This window comes from Acomys minous (assembly GCF_964271855.1).
Source record: "Acomys minous genome assembly, chromosome: 5".
Lineage (NCBI taxonomy): Eukaryota > Metazoa > Chordata > Mammalia > Rodentia > Muridae > Acomys > Acomys minous.
The window spans coordinates 67947326-67961892 of NC_140494.1; the positions used below are offsets into that span (position 1 = coordinate 67947326).

The 14567-nt window shown below is 36.8% G+C and overlaps 1 protein-coding gene across 1 annotated transcript in view; it reads left to right on the forward strand.

Annotated features, from left to right (window-relative positions):
* GUCY1A2 (guanylate cyclase 1 soluble subunit alpha 2) overlaps positions 1–14567 on the forward strand; it is a 289208-nt gene that overhangs the window by 17331 nt on the left and 257310 nt on the right. The window contains exon 2 of the mRNA XM_084781493.1: positions 7431–7492. Within this exon, the coding sequence (XP_084637619.1) occupies positions 7431–7492 (62 nt within the window). The remainder of the gene's footprint in view (positions 1–7430; positions 7493–14567) is intronic.

Consider the following 14567-nt stretch of genomic DNA (forward strand, 5'->3'; position numbering starts at 1 on the left):
GGTTATTTGGTTTGGTGGTGTTTAATTTCTTGAGTTCTTTATATATTTTGGATATTAGACCTTTGTCAGATGTAGGGTTGGTGAAGATCTTTTCCCAGTCTGTAGGTGGTTGCTTTGTTCTGTTTCCAGTGTCTCCTGACTTACAGAAGCTTTTCAGCCTCATGAGGTCCCATTTATTAATTGTTGTATTTAAGGCCTGGGCTTTCCAACAACTTTTTAAAAATCTCTTCTATTTTTTCCCCTGTGGTATTCTAAATGTCCTTCATAATAGCTGATACTCAGCTGACCATTTTATCACGAATGGCTTATTGTTCAGTTTTACCAGATTAGGTGATCTAGGGACTTGACCATGTATACAATTTTTTGTAATACCCACAACATACCATCTATATCACGTAAACAGTTTTCATACTTATATATGTGAGGTTGTACTCTGGTGAGTCTCAGAAAGGAATAATAACTTGCCAAAAATGAAAAAGTTGGTTACTATCTTCATTATAACTTTATTGGTATATATTAACTATAGAAAATAATAGATTTTATTATGATATTTTATGAATATGTATAGAGTGCTATGATTGTGTTTACTCCCTGCTTCAAATTTATGGCCCTGGTCTCTCGTCCCAGTAGTCACCCTTCTATTGCCATTATTCCCATACATGAAGAAAAATATCTGCCTCTCAAAGTCTGGCTCATCTTGTATGGCATGATGTCGACCAGCTCTATCCATTTTCCTGAAAATGACTTTGTTCTTTATCATTAAATAAAGATCCATTGTGTATATATAACATTTTCTTTATTCATTCTTCAGCACTTACATTTTATTTCATTTTATTTTATTTTTTAGCACTTACATTTTAGTGTCTGAATTCCCACTTCAGGTTTAAAACTTATTCACACATGCCTGCATTTCTCCACAAATAGCTTTATCTTCCCATGTATGATAATGCTCTATGTACATTCTATGTCTTTGTTTTTTTTTTTTGTTTTTTTGTTTTTTTGTTTTTTTTTGGTTTTTCGAGACAGAGTCTCTCTGTGTAGCCTTGGCTGTCCTGGACTCACTTTGTAGACCAGGCTGGCCTCGAACTCACAGCGATCCGCCTGCCTCTGCCTCCCAAGTGCTGGGATTAAAGGCGTGCGTCTTACACTTGCTGAAAAAGGGCTGTTTGAAGTTTCATGTGGGATTTCTTGGACTTTACTCTCATCAGATATTCAGTTCTAAGTGTACAGCAGGCCTGTGATAGAAATGCTAATGGGTTTTTCTTCACTGGGGCTCTGCCTCTAGGCTGACCTAGTTTGTGTTTCCTCTGTCATGTCTGTGTGCTCTGGCATCCCAAGGATGAGACAGGTGTGAACAGACTGACAAAAGCCATCATCACTACCAATGGCCTAGCTTATGTTGCACAGAAGAACAATGACAATCCTTGAACTTTGATTTCTGAATGTGAAAGATGTAATGATTATCATAAATTAGTTCTCTTAACACATTACATAAATTATTCACATCTGTATATTCATATGCCTTGGTATAACTAATTATAATATTAAGTGATCTAGTAACCTATTAGGGGGAAGAATGAAGTGATATTTTTGAAGAACTGAATAATAGGCAGACTCAAATGTGCTTTAATAATTTGAGGTTAAACTACAATAGTGAAAATTTTTTCCTTGATTCACTGTTAATATTCTTAGGTTGGTGTATGTTTTTCTCAGAGAAGTGTGATTATTTGCTATAACTTAGGAGTCTGGTGCATTGTAGACACTGTGGTGATATGGCTATAGTTTTCCTAATATCTGATTAATAATTCCATTGAATATCTGTTTGGACCATCAGATTATAGGTAGCACTATATCATGTCTCACTCAGGGTCTTGTTGGACTTTTGTCTTTCTATTGAGGTGGAGACAGTAGAATATTATAGATTATAAGTTCAGGAAGATGATTTGATAATATTTCCATAGCCTTCAAAGATAGAAATTAAAGGTAAATAGGGAATTTTTTTTGGTTAGCACGAATCATTCTCTCTAATGGTTATCAAAGTGAAATCAATTAATGATGGAAACATCAGTATGTGAATAAACCATATACGGGGAGGGGAGGACAAGTCTTTGGTTTAAGTGTTATTACAGCACAGAACCTGAGGCAAAAATAGAGGAAAACACATAAAGTCTTATGACTTCACTGATTCCCCAGGATTTTAATCTATTAAATGTAAATGATCAAATTTGAGACTCAGGAAGGTGCTGGAACCATCTTTTAAGATGAAAATAAAGAAAGTAATTTATAAACTGTGAGTTGTAATGTAAACCAAAGATGGTGCTTTTAGTCTCTGGAGTTGTTACCAAGCATGAGATCATCCTGGGTGACTTAAATGTGACTCTGCATGAAGATGGGTAGAACAGTTAAATAAATAAGCCATTGCCCCCAATTCTCTTCAAGAATCTTCATCTTAAATTTCTTATTGAAGACAGTTTTATTATAGGAGGACATGGTCTTCATGTGAACGAGGACTTTAAAACAATATTGTATGTTCAACCTTTCAATTTTGGTTCTTTTTCAGAGATTTAGTGATAAGACAACTTGTCTATTTCATTATCCCAGAGTAATGCTCAAGTAGGTCAGCAAGTATGAAAATTTATACTGCAAAGTGATGAGCTAAATGTTAACTATTATGTCCATGTGCTGACTTGAATAGGAATGGCCCTGATAGAATTATATATTTGAATGTGTGGGCCATAAAGAGTGGTACTCTTAGGAGGTGTGATCTTGTTGGAGTAAGCCACTATGAGGGTGGTTTTTGAGTTCTCATATGCTCAAACTATGCCCAGTGTGGCATAGTCTCCTGCTGCCTGAAATCAAGATGTAAAGCTGAAAAGCTCCTGCTAGAACACCATATCTGCCTGCATGCTGCCACGCTTCTTTCCATGACAATAACAGACTAAACCACAGAAACTGTAAGGCAGCCCCAATTAAATGTTTTCCTTCATAAGAGTTGCTGCAGTCATGTTGTTTCTTCATAGCAATGGAGCCCTGACTAAGAAAGTATAGCTTGTTTCCATTGTGCTTGCATTTTGTGCACATGTGTTTGGGGACAGAAATGAGAAGTTCACTTACTTTCTTTCAAATTATATATTTTTGTACACTGAAAAGTTAATTATATCATGTAAAAGTTATGTATACGAAATAAAATAATCACATAATGCAAATATTTGAAGAGATTTCTAAGGGGGGGAGTCTAGCAAAAATAAGACACATTTTGAAGCTTGTCTTGTTTTGCAGTTACTTACTAAGTTACTGCCTTTATAATCTTGTAGAATGTAGCCTTTTCCAACTTTTCCTTCTTTATTTTGTAAAAATGAGATAAACATGAGGTTTTGTCAATTGATACTCCCCGTTCTCTCTCTCTCTCTCCCTCCCTCCCTCTCTCTCTCTCTCTCTCTCTCTCCCTCCCTCCCTCCCTCCCTCACACACACACACACACACACACACACACACACACACACACTTTTTGTTTTCTATAAGATTTTGGGACTGTTGAGGGCAGAAACCATGTTTTTCTGTTTGACACAGGAATAACCTTCATTTATTATCAACTAACTATATACCAGAGATGATATTTTATTTCAGACATATATGAAAACTCTTATATCATAATGTTTAAGAAACTCCTTCAGTAGACCTAACTAATAAATCAGGCTTTGATTTTGAACTCAGTTTGACATTAAAGTCCATAAATAAATTATAAATCATGTTTCTAGATGACTCTTAATGGTAAGGGAGAATATGTTAGAGGAACAATGGGGGTCTTTCCCCATTGTCTATGGTGACTTGCATCATTCGCACACATGAGCATTTAATGAAGCATGTTTTAAAAATTTATATGTGTGTGTATGTCAGTGCATATATATGTATTTGTGTATGTGCTACAGACATATATATATGTGTTTATGTGCATGTGGAATAGGCATGTGTGTGTATGTGCACATGTGTGTTTGTGTATGTGTGTGTAATGCATGTATATGTCTGTGTATGTGCACTTTAAAGGGATATATGTGGTATGTGGTATAGGCATGTGTGGTTTTGTAGTGCAAGCATGGGTATGTGGGTTTGTGTGTGTGATTCAGGCATGCGTGTATATATGGTTATGAGGTGCAGGCATATTTGTGTATATATGTATTATGTGGGTGCTTTACAGGCATATATGTGTGGATATGTGTTTGTGTGTGTGTGTGTGTGTGTGTGTGTGTGTGTGTGTTACAGGCATGAGTGTGTATGTTTGCATGGTGCAAGCATATGTTTGTGTTATACAGTTATATATATGTGCATGTGTGTGGCTCAGGAATATTTGTGTGTGTGTTCTATAGGCATCTCTCTCTCTTTCTGTGTGTGTGTGTGTGTGTGTGTGTGTGTGGTACAGACATGAGTGTGTGATTCAGGCATGTATGTGTATGTATGTGTTTGAGGTGCAGGCATATTTGTACATGTTTGTGTGTGTGTACTATAGTCACATTTGTGTGTTATAGTTTCAGGAATGAGTGAGTATATGTATGTGGTACAGGCATTTATGTGTTATAGAGTCATGTGTGTGTGTATGTGTGATTCAGGCATATTTGTGAGTTTGTTGTGGATGTGTGTGTGTGTGTGTAGACTATGGAAACTTGCACAAGTTTAAGATAAACAATATTCCAACAGAGAAGGGGAAATGGACACAATGTCCCAATTTGAATTCATACAGTCTGACTTTTTCCCCCTAAATTTAACTTGTACCTTGACTTGTCTAGGACAAGAAAATGTCTAAGGCCTTAGGTTTGTACAGTGGAATGGTACTCTTCTCTAGACATACCTATTCTTATATGTCTCAGTGGATGGCCCTGCTTTATGTTATTATTTTAATCCCAGCTTCTCACTTTAAAACAACTATTTCTGACAAAAGGTGAGTGTTAAATGATTGAAGATAAAACATCACCAAATTTATCCTGGATGATTTATACAGAGATAAAAATGAGGTGGATCCAAGTAAAAAGTAACATATATGTCTTATTTCTCCCTTAAATTATATGCCATTAAGATTCACTTTGTAGGATTAGAATCAAGAAATTGATATTTCTTAACTCTTTGTTAGGTATCCAGGTTGGCAAAAATTATGCCTCTAAAAATGTCATCTGTATAAAGCACTGGATCTTTATACAGATGACATTTTTTAGAGGCATTATTTTTGTAGATTTAGTAGTAGTAGTCTCTAATATTTCCAAACTGTAGTGGTTGGTGCTTGAGTATCAAAGAATCTATTACATTCATATTCCCTAAAATGTATCCTTGGTATAATAAACCAACATTTTGCTAAGAATTTAGTGGATTTATTTCTGCTTGGCTGCAGTCAACAGAAATATTTTGAAATTTATAGTGAACAAAAATTCTTTGAGAATTTTATATATGCATATAATGTATTTTCATCAAATCCCTCTTGTGTAATTCTTTCCTTTTTCCTCTCCCCACTTTCCTTCCCAACTTTGTGTACTTAAAAAACAAATTAACAAAACCTGAAACTCCACCGAGTTCACTTAGAGCTCCTTGTGTGTTTATGGGTGTGGGATCAGCTACTGGAGCATGGGCAGCCTCTTGGGAGCAGCATTCCTGAAGACAACTGACTTTCTCTTCACCAGCAGCATCAGTTGCCAATAGCTATTCAGGTATGGGTGGAAAGTCATGAGCCCCTTAGCTATGCTGGGATTTTGGCTGGCTTGATCTGCTGTAGGTTTTGTGCAAGTAAAATCACAACCGCTTTCTGTTCATGTATTCAACAGCCCTCTCGGGTCTGGCAAATGCTATTTCACTATTTCTGTATTCTACAATCTCTGTTCCCTCTTATACAATGATCATTCAGCCTTTGGTTTGGGGCTACAATATAGATGTCTTATTTAGAGCTGAGTACGTTCTCAATCTTCTGTTTATGGTAGGTTTCTGTATCTACTTAAAAAATCTACATAATAAGCTTCTCTGATGAAAGGTGAGAGGCGCACAATCTATGGGCATAAATGTAAGAATTTCAGGGAGATAGTTTATCTTAAAGATTCACTCTCTTGCCATTGAGATTTATTTCTTACTATAACATCTAAATAAAATTAGTGTTCTGAGAAGTTTGTATCCATTTCATTTGTATATATAAATTTTCCAAGTTTGGGGGCCCTACTGTTCAGATAAACCTGAGAATAATTTCTTGATCTAGGGTTAAGAAACTATCTTAACCTGCTATTGGGAGAGATTACGTAGTTCATTCATGAGCTATAGACTTCTCTTTTGAAGATATGTGGGGGCAATCCAAAGCATGAGTTGTCCCTCAATGAGGATTGAGAGCAATTCTCTGCTTGGTATTTCTTGGAGCACACAGGAAGTTAGGCAGACTTGAAGTATTGATGATGGACTCTGGACCACTGCTTCCTATCTTACCCCAGCCGTTTTATGAGTTCATTTAGATACAAAACTAATAAGGAAAGAAAAGTTCATTGAGCTTAAAGTGTGTAACTATAGAGTTGAAAAATTTGGCTCAATATATTGTGACTTCTAGACTACCTTTGATAATCTTGTTGCAACATGAATGAATAAATAAAAGTGTGAACTTTCAGCTACTTATTAAATCACAGGGATATACACAGGGCCTGGGAAAGGTTGCAAGCCATGATCCTGTATGCCCTTTTCCATTGTTCCCAACTCATCCATTGTAGCCACTGAATATTTTTTAAATACTCATTAATAGATCATCAAGGGGCTGGAGAGATGGCTCAGCAGTTAAGAGCACTGACTGCTCTTCCAAAGGACTGGGGTTCAATTCCCAGCACCCACATGTATGGTCACAACTGTCTGTAACTCCAAAATCTGACACCCTCACACAGACAGACATGCAAGCAAAACATCAATGGACATAAAATGAAAATAAATATATTATTTTTAAAAAGGGCGGGGGTGCTGGAGAGATGGTTCAGTGGTTAAGAGTGCTGCTTGGTCTTCCAAAGGTTCTGAGTTCAATTCCCAGCAACCACATGGTGGTTCACAACCATCTGTAATGTGATCTGACTCCCTCTTCTGGCCTGCAGTTACACATGCAGGCAGAGCACTGCATACATACATACTATGTATGCAGAGCACTGCATACATAGTAAATAAATAAATAAATAAATAAATAAATAAATAAATATTTTTTAAAAAATAAATCATCAAAAGGATGTGAAGGAAAGCATAAAATACCATTGTACTCAACACTGGGAAATTGGGCATGACGGCCTCATTAATTTACTCTGGGGAAAACACGTGACCAGAGGCAAGATGCATTAATGCTGTAAAGTAGCAATATTTATGAGATAAAGCTGCCTATCCTTAGATTGGGAACCTCATTGATGAGCTGATAATGTGTTTTTTTTTCTATTATACTGTAGGCTCAAACTATAAACCTGACTCTGAAGAGGACATTGCAGCATTATGAACATCAAGTTATTAGGTGAGTAAAAATGGGTTTTGGCTATTGATGGAACATATTCAAAGTGATTCATCAAGGGCAGCTGTTGAGCTTGTAAGCTAGTGTGCTCTTGAAGTTAACTTTATAGCGTCTGTTTCCTAACATGTAGGCTAGGACTAATAATAGTATTTTGCAGTGAAAAAAATTTTGGTTTATTTGCATTTAATTCTTTTATATGAAAACTAAAATTATCTTTTGTTTTCCTCACATCTTTGCCCCTGTCTCATGTTTTTATCTTCCATTTGAAAGGCTGAATCTCATAATTTTTCTTTACTACCATGGAAGGATTGTTCCTACCTAGTGGGAGGCTTTCAATGTGATTTTGAATCCCTACATAGAGTCTGGCTAAACTTACACTTTAAGGAAAGGTCTTAGTTTAGCCAGGGTCACATGATACATCTTTTCTCTTTTAGTTGATATTTCTTGAAATGTTTTTCATAATTATGTGTATTAAAAATGCTTCATATCAAAAAACAAAATAAATCAAGACATCATCAGAACAGAATTTTAATAAAATTATTGGTTATATTAATAACTAAATGAAAGACTAGATATCATAACAAAGTGATATGGTTTCAGTGAAAGGTTTTTCAGAGAGGAAACTCCAAATAAGCTTAAAGTCACTTTTGATTGGCTCTATGAAAAACAGTTTGGCAAATATCTAAATCTTAAATTTACATTTTTGAGTAATCTAGATTTCATATTAAGTAAATTAATATTAGAAGCAATGGATATCATTACTATACCTTGTTAGTATTCTCTTGTTGCACCCAGATTGATCCCAAAGAAAGAACCAGAAAACACACGAAACCCTTGTTTAATACAAGAGGAATCTTTACTTCAGCTCCAAGCTGGATCTCATCAATCCCCCAAATCCTGTGGTCCCAGGAGCGCCCACAGCTGTGATCTCTGGTCCTTTTATCCTCTCAATGTCCTTTAAGCAGAAAAGGGCGCCAAGACCACCCATGGTTTAACTACTTTTGTTCTCCCCGACAGACAGGATGGGGGAGTTGTTAGGTAAAGCTATCTCTGGTGGGCAGGAAGGAATGTGGCCATAAAACTGGGTCTTTTATCAACTCTATCTCTGGTGGGACCCTTTGGGTCAGTCACTAGGCAATGCTATCTCCAGTGGGGGCTGCTCTTTGCAGCTGGCCAGATTATCTCCTATAGGCTTATTTCTTAACCTTTGCCCTTCTTAACCACTTACCCTGAAATCCAATTTTAGTCCTTCTGGTATCTCACTCTGTGCACTGCAAAGATGTGTATTTATAAAGAGTCAAACTGATAATTCTTGAAATATTATTAGTGATCATTTTGCAGTATGGGAGTCAGGAATAAATTTGGAGCTGGTAGGATATAATGTGATGAGAAATAAAACAGGACAGAAGGATAGAAAGTGATATCAATACCTAGCATAATGCCATGTACTTTAAGCACTTGATTATGTTTATTTTCATTCAGTAGTAATTGCTTTAAAACTTTGACACATGAATTCTTAGGAGTGTAGTGTAAAGAAAAAGATATTTAAATTCACAAGATGGCTTTTAATTTGATGCATATTTAACCTTTCCTTGTACATTCTAAAAGAAAATCACTAACTAAATTATTAAAGTAATCACTATCAATGAGTTTGCTACTTCAGAGTGTACTGTGTGGATTAACTTAGTTCATAACTTAAAACAATTAGCCAACATATATATATATATATATATATATATATATATATATATATGTTATTATTTTAAATATTTTTGTTATATCTAATTCAAAGTATTATTTTTGGAATTAAGAATACTGTCTTGTTTTGGAATAAAATAATTTTTAAAATGCTCTCATTCGTGGCCCAAACTGCCTTAGGAACAAATTGGGTGAAAGGCTTTCATATTACCATTTAAAAGACAATTGACCATGTTTGCTTATCAATGGAGCATACTTTGGCCATTGGTGGGATCTAGTTCCCTTTTCTCTAATGACCTTAACTCTCCTATGTGTGTTGACATGGCCTAGGGTGATTCCCTTTTTATTTATTAAATAATCTTTTCTTAGTTCTGTTTATTCTGTCCAACACAATATAAGGAATATGGATAGTTTGAGTATAACAAGATGTCCTGATGTCTAACTTGACGAAAATAGATCTATCAACATGTTTGCTTGGCTGCCATGTAGGAGATGGGCCACTAATGCCTTCAATTGCCTTGATGTTCATGGAGACAGAGGAGCTAGTTGGCTACAATCTCATTGTGTTTGTTTTTCTTGTCTGTTTTCCCTTCTCCCTACTTCTCTCTCATAGTATAGCCTCCTCTTTCATCTTTAGTTTTTACCTTTTACTATTTTTTCTTTTGCTTTTTGGTTTTTACTTTGAGATTTCCTGCTGTTCATTTGTCTCTATGAAATGGAAAAAGAAGAAAATCTAAATCATTAACACTAGGACTAATGTGTTTACACCTATGTGTTTTTCTTCTTCATAAAGCACAGTTTAGGGCCTTTTATTTTTAACTGTGAAAAGTGATGTGTTTTTTTTTCCTTTTTCCCCCCCATAATAGGGTTTCTCTGTGTAATCTTGGAACTCTCTTTGTAGACCAGGCTGGCCTCGAACTCACAGGGATCTGCCTGCCTTTGTTTCCAGAGTGATGGGGTTAAAGTCCTGTGCCACCACTGCCCCAACTTTTTTTTTTAAAGTGATTTGTTTCTTACACTTAAGAGAATTTCAAACACCTTCATAGGTTCTTTTTAATTTATCAATATGGCTTCAACCACTGACCTTTCTATTTCCCCTCTTATTTCCTCCAAACTGTGCCCTTTGCTCTGTTTTACATATCAATATGAAGGGCACTATACACCCACCAGTCCTTGAATTCTTATACCTTTTGCCTACAGAGACTCATGGAGGATTTTTGCTGCCTCTCCAAATCCTAGCACTGGACTCAAGGAGCATCCGTTCAAAGGATCACAAGAAAGTTTGCACCTCCTGTTAAGGAGTACAAGAGGCCTCTGTATCTTTAAACAATTATTCTGTGGTTTAATTTTTAAAGTTAATTTTATTTTATTTTTTCACTTGTTCATGTATTTATTCATAGAGATTATTTGTGTTGGGAAAGTGTATGCTAAAATGATTCTGCCTCTACTGTCATCATCATCATCATCACCATCTCCACTTACTGAGAAATTTTAATCTAATTTTGTGGCCTCTATGCAGTATCTCTTAGTCCTGAGTTTTTACCCATAGGAAATGATTCAAAAATTACTTGAAGACAGTGGTTCTTAGGCATTTATCTGCATTTGAATGGCCTTATAGTTATAGTTGCCCAGTCTAAAAAACTGGAAGCTACAGAATAAAAAGAACAGTGAAGTTTCCAGTGTGAAGAGAAAAGTCTACAAGGCCTCTTGGAGAGTCTATAGTGTGTGTTTGGATGTAAAAGCTGATGAATCTGGAGTACAATGTCTATAAGCAGTGACAACAGCAGAAGTTCATCTGCTTAAGAAGAGTTGAACATATTAAGTGTGCCAGCCTTCTCCTTTTGCTTTAGTCCCACCCCAGTTCCCCAGCCTGTTAGACAATGACACTCATGTTGATCACCTCTGGAAGCATCTTTAAAGATGCAACCAGGAGTGTGATTTATTATACTGTAAGAATATCTCAACTCTGTCCAAGTAACAGCCTAGATTAACCCCCATATCTACCACCAGAGTTGCTAATGTCATATATCTGAAGAAAGAACAAGATTAATATTTCTGAGAAGTTATCAGATTACTCTAATGCTGCCAGTTTAGAGATAACAACTTGAAATGCCCTTATAAACCATATTTGTCCATTAGGATAGATTAAACTCTGAATTCTTGGTTATCTGGCTCTACTTTAAAAGTCCATTCTCTTTTATCATTCACTCTTTTCCTTTCATTCCAATTTCTTTTAGCTTCTTTTTTTTCTCAAGATTAGTCTCAGAGTTCTTGGATGTTCTGTATGCAGATATCTGCATATTACTCTCTCTTTATATGCATGCCTCTGCTAGAATGCCATCACTTCTGAAAGGTCTTCCATAAGCATCCAGCCGAAGGAAGTCTTCCATCTCTGAACTCAGTCTCCAAAACATCATTTCTATTACATTATTACTTAAAATTTCACAGTGATCATCACTATCTGATATTACTTTGTGTTTTTAAAAAATTTATTTATCTTGTTTATCTCCATATCCCTTTGCTTTTGTTAGTGATTGGCATGTGGGAGGCACTAGCTTTTAGAAAGAAAAGAGGGAAATTTTATAATGTAGAAGTGTGGGAAGAATTTTGAGGAGCATAGTGAATTAAACTTATACATGGGAAAGGTGTGACCTGAGGGCCTGAGTATAGCATCTGTGTCCATTATAATTGCAAATTTTGTAGTTTTAGTTATCAGATAGACTCCTTAGCATAAATTACACCAACTTACTTGCATTGTCTCACAATTATGTTAGTCTTCTATGTCTGAGAAAGAAGGACTTTGTGAAATAGTCTGATTTTATATAATGGACATCCTCCTGTTTGTATAGCACACTTTTGGTTCCTATTACTTAATTTATGTAAAGCTATGGTGCTTGTGCTTTGTTGTATTAGTGACTATTTGACTCAAGTCTCTAAAGAGACATCTGTGCTGGTGAAGGGAGCATAGTAGGGAATGGACCGTTTGGCAACGTACAATGGGTAGAACAATGAGAAACAGATGGAGTCATAGGCAAAAGGCAGGGTTCAATTAAGGATTAAAAGAAACAGGTTTGAGTGATACCTGGTTAATTTGAAACTCCTTTTCTAATGCCTCTTTCCATGACTGTGTGCCTGTTCTTCTATCTGTGTCTTAGTTTTGGAAGTACACGTTTCAGAATTTGGCCGTTAAGCCATATTGGACTTCAAGCCATGTTTTATTATCAGATAGTTGTGGAAAGATTCCTTAAAATCTCTGAGCCTCCACTGGGCATGGTGGTGCAGGCCTTTAATCCCAGCACAGAGGATGTAGAGGCAGGTGGATCTCTCCGAGTTCCAGGCCAGCCTGGTCTACAATGAGAGTTCCAGGACAGCCAGGACTATTAAACGGAGAAACCCTGTTTTGAAAAACAAACAAACAAACAAAAAAACCCAAACAAATCTTTGTCAACATAGGTGGAGTGAGATTACCTTCTGAATAAGCATTCTGGTCTTCTTGACCAGCCCTTTGGAATATGAAACACTGGCCTGTCACTGTCCTCAATTTTTGTTTTCTTCCACCCCCCTTATTTGTTTATTCACTTTATATCCTGGTTGCAGTCCGATCCCTCCTCTCCTCCCAGTCCCACTCTCTTTTCCTCTCATCCCCCCTTCTCTTATTCCTCAGTAAAGAGGAGCCCCCCCACCCCCTTCTCATCCATCCCAGCTCATCAAGTCACATCAGGACTAAGTATGGCCTCCTCCATTGTACCTTGGGAAGGCAGTCCTGCTGGTGGGAAGTGATCAAAGTGCTGGCAACAGATTCCACATCAGAGACAGCCTCTGTTCCCATTAAATGGCTCAGAGGTTAAGGGAGCTTGCTATTCTTCCAAAGATCTTGAGTTCAATACTCAAATAGCTTATAACCATCTATAATGTGATCTGATGCCCTATTCTGGCCTGCTGACTCATGTTCAGGTAGAACATTGTATAAATAAATATAAATTTTCCTCAATTCATATCCCATTCAGATGCCATTAGGGAAGTCTCAGCTTACTTGGGCTTAAAAAGGCATTGGGTCATGCAGTCACTAACAGGTACTTTAGGAGAGACCACTAGAAGGTACTCTGATAGACCAGGTTACTTGGACAAGTTCTCATAGTTAGAAAATGTTAAGTCAAAAAGTTCAAGGCTCCAATTTATTTCTTTCATCTTTCATTTACAGCACTGTTATCTCGGCCACTCTGGCAGAAGTTATCTAGTGTTTCTTTTTTTTTCCTGTTTTTATTAATTAATTTATTTATTTGTATCTCAACCACAGCTTCCCATCCCTCTTCTTTTCTCAGACCTCTCCTTCCCACTATCCTCCCTCATCTTCTGTTTCTCCTAAAGAAAAGGGAAGACCTTCCATTGATATCACATTTCAGTAGGATTAGATGCATCTTGCAGAGGGCCTAGGTCAGTTCCATGCATGCCCTTAGGTAATTCAGTTTCTGTGGGCCCCTACAGGCCCAAGTTAGTTGATTCTATAGGTTTTCTTGAGGTGTCCTAGATCTCTCTGTATCCTTTAATCCTTCCTTCCCCTCTTCACCAGGATTCCCCAAGCTCTGCTAATGTTTGGCTAGGGTCTGTGCATTTCTTTCTATCACTTGCTGCATGAAGCCTCTCAGATGACAGTTATCCTAGGGTCCTGTCTGAAAGTATAGAATATCCTTAATGGTGTTAAGTGTGCACTCTGTATTATGGCACAAATCTAAAGCTGGGCCAGTCATTGGTTGACCATTCCCTCAATTTCTTCTCCCTCTTTACCTCTGCATATCTTGTAGGAAGGGAAAATTGTGGGTTGAATGTTTTGTGGCTAGGTGGGTGCACCAATCTGTCCATTTGAAGCCTGTTCTGGTTACCAGAGATGGCAGTTTCAGGTTCCATATCTTATATTGCTAGGAGTCTTAGCTAAAGTAATTCTGGGAATTTCTATTGTGCTAGTTTTCTAGTTCATTCCATAGGGGCTTCCCACCCCCAATTCTACTCCTTTCTTCCACTACTCTCTTCCTCTGTTCTTCACACAATTGCTCTCTTTTGTTGACCTCTCACCTTCCTTCCCTCCTTGCATCCACCCCAGATATGTATTTTATTTTCCCTTCTCAGTGAGATTCAATGATCCTCCCATTGGGTCCTCCTTGATACTTAGGTCCTTTGGTTCTGTGGATTGTAGTATGGTTATCCTGTACTTTATGGCTAATACAATATTTATATATAAGTGAGTACACACCATGTTTGTTTTTCTGGTCTCAGTTACTTCATTCAGGATATTTTCTAGTTTGCCTGCAAATTTCATGATGCCATTGCTTTTAATAGCTGAGTAATATTGCATTGTGTAGATGTACCACAGTTTCATTATCCA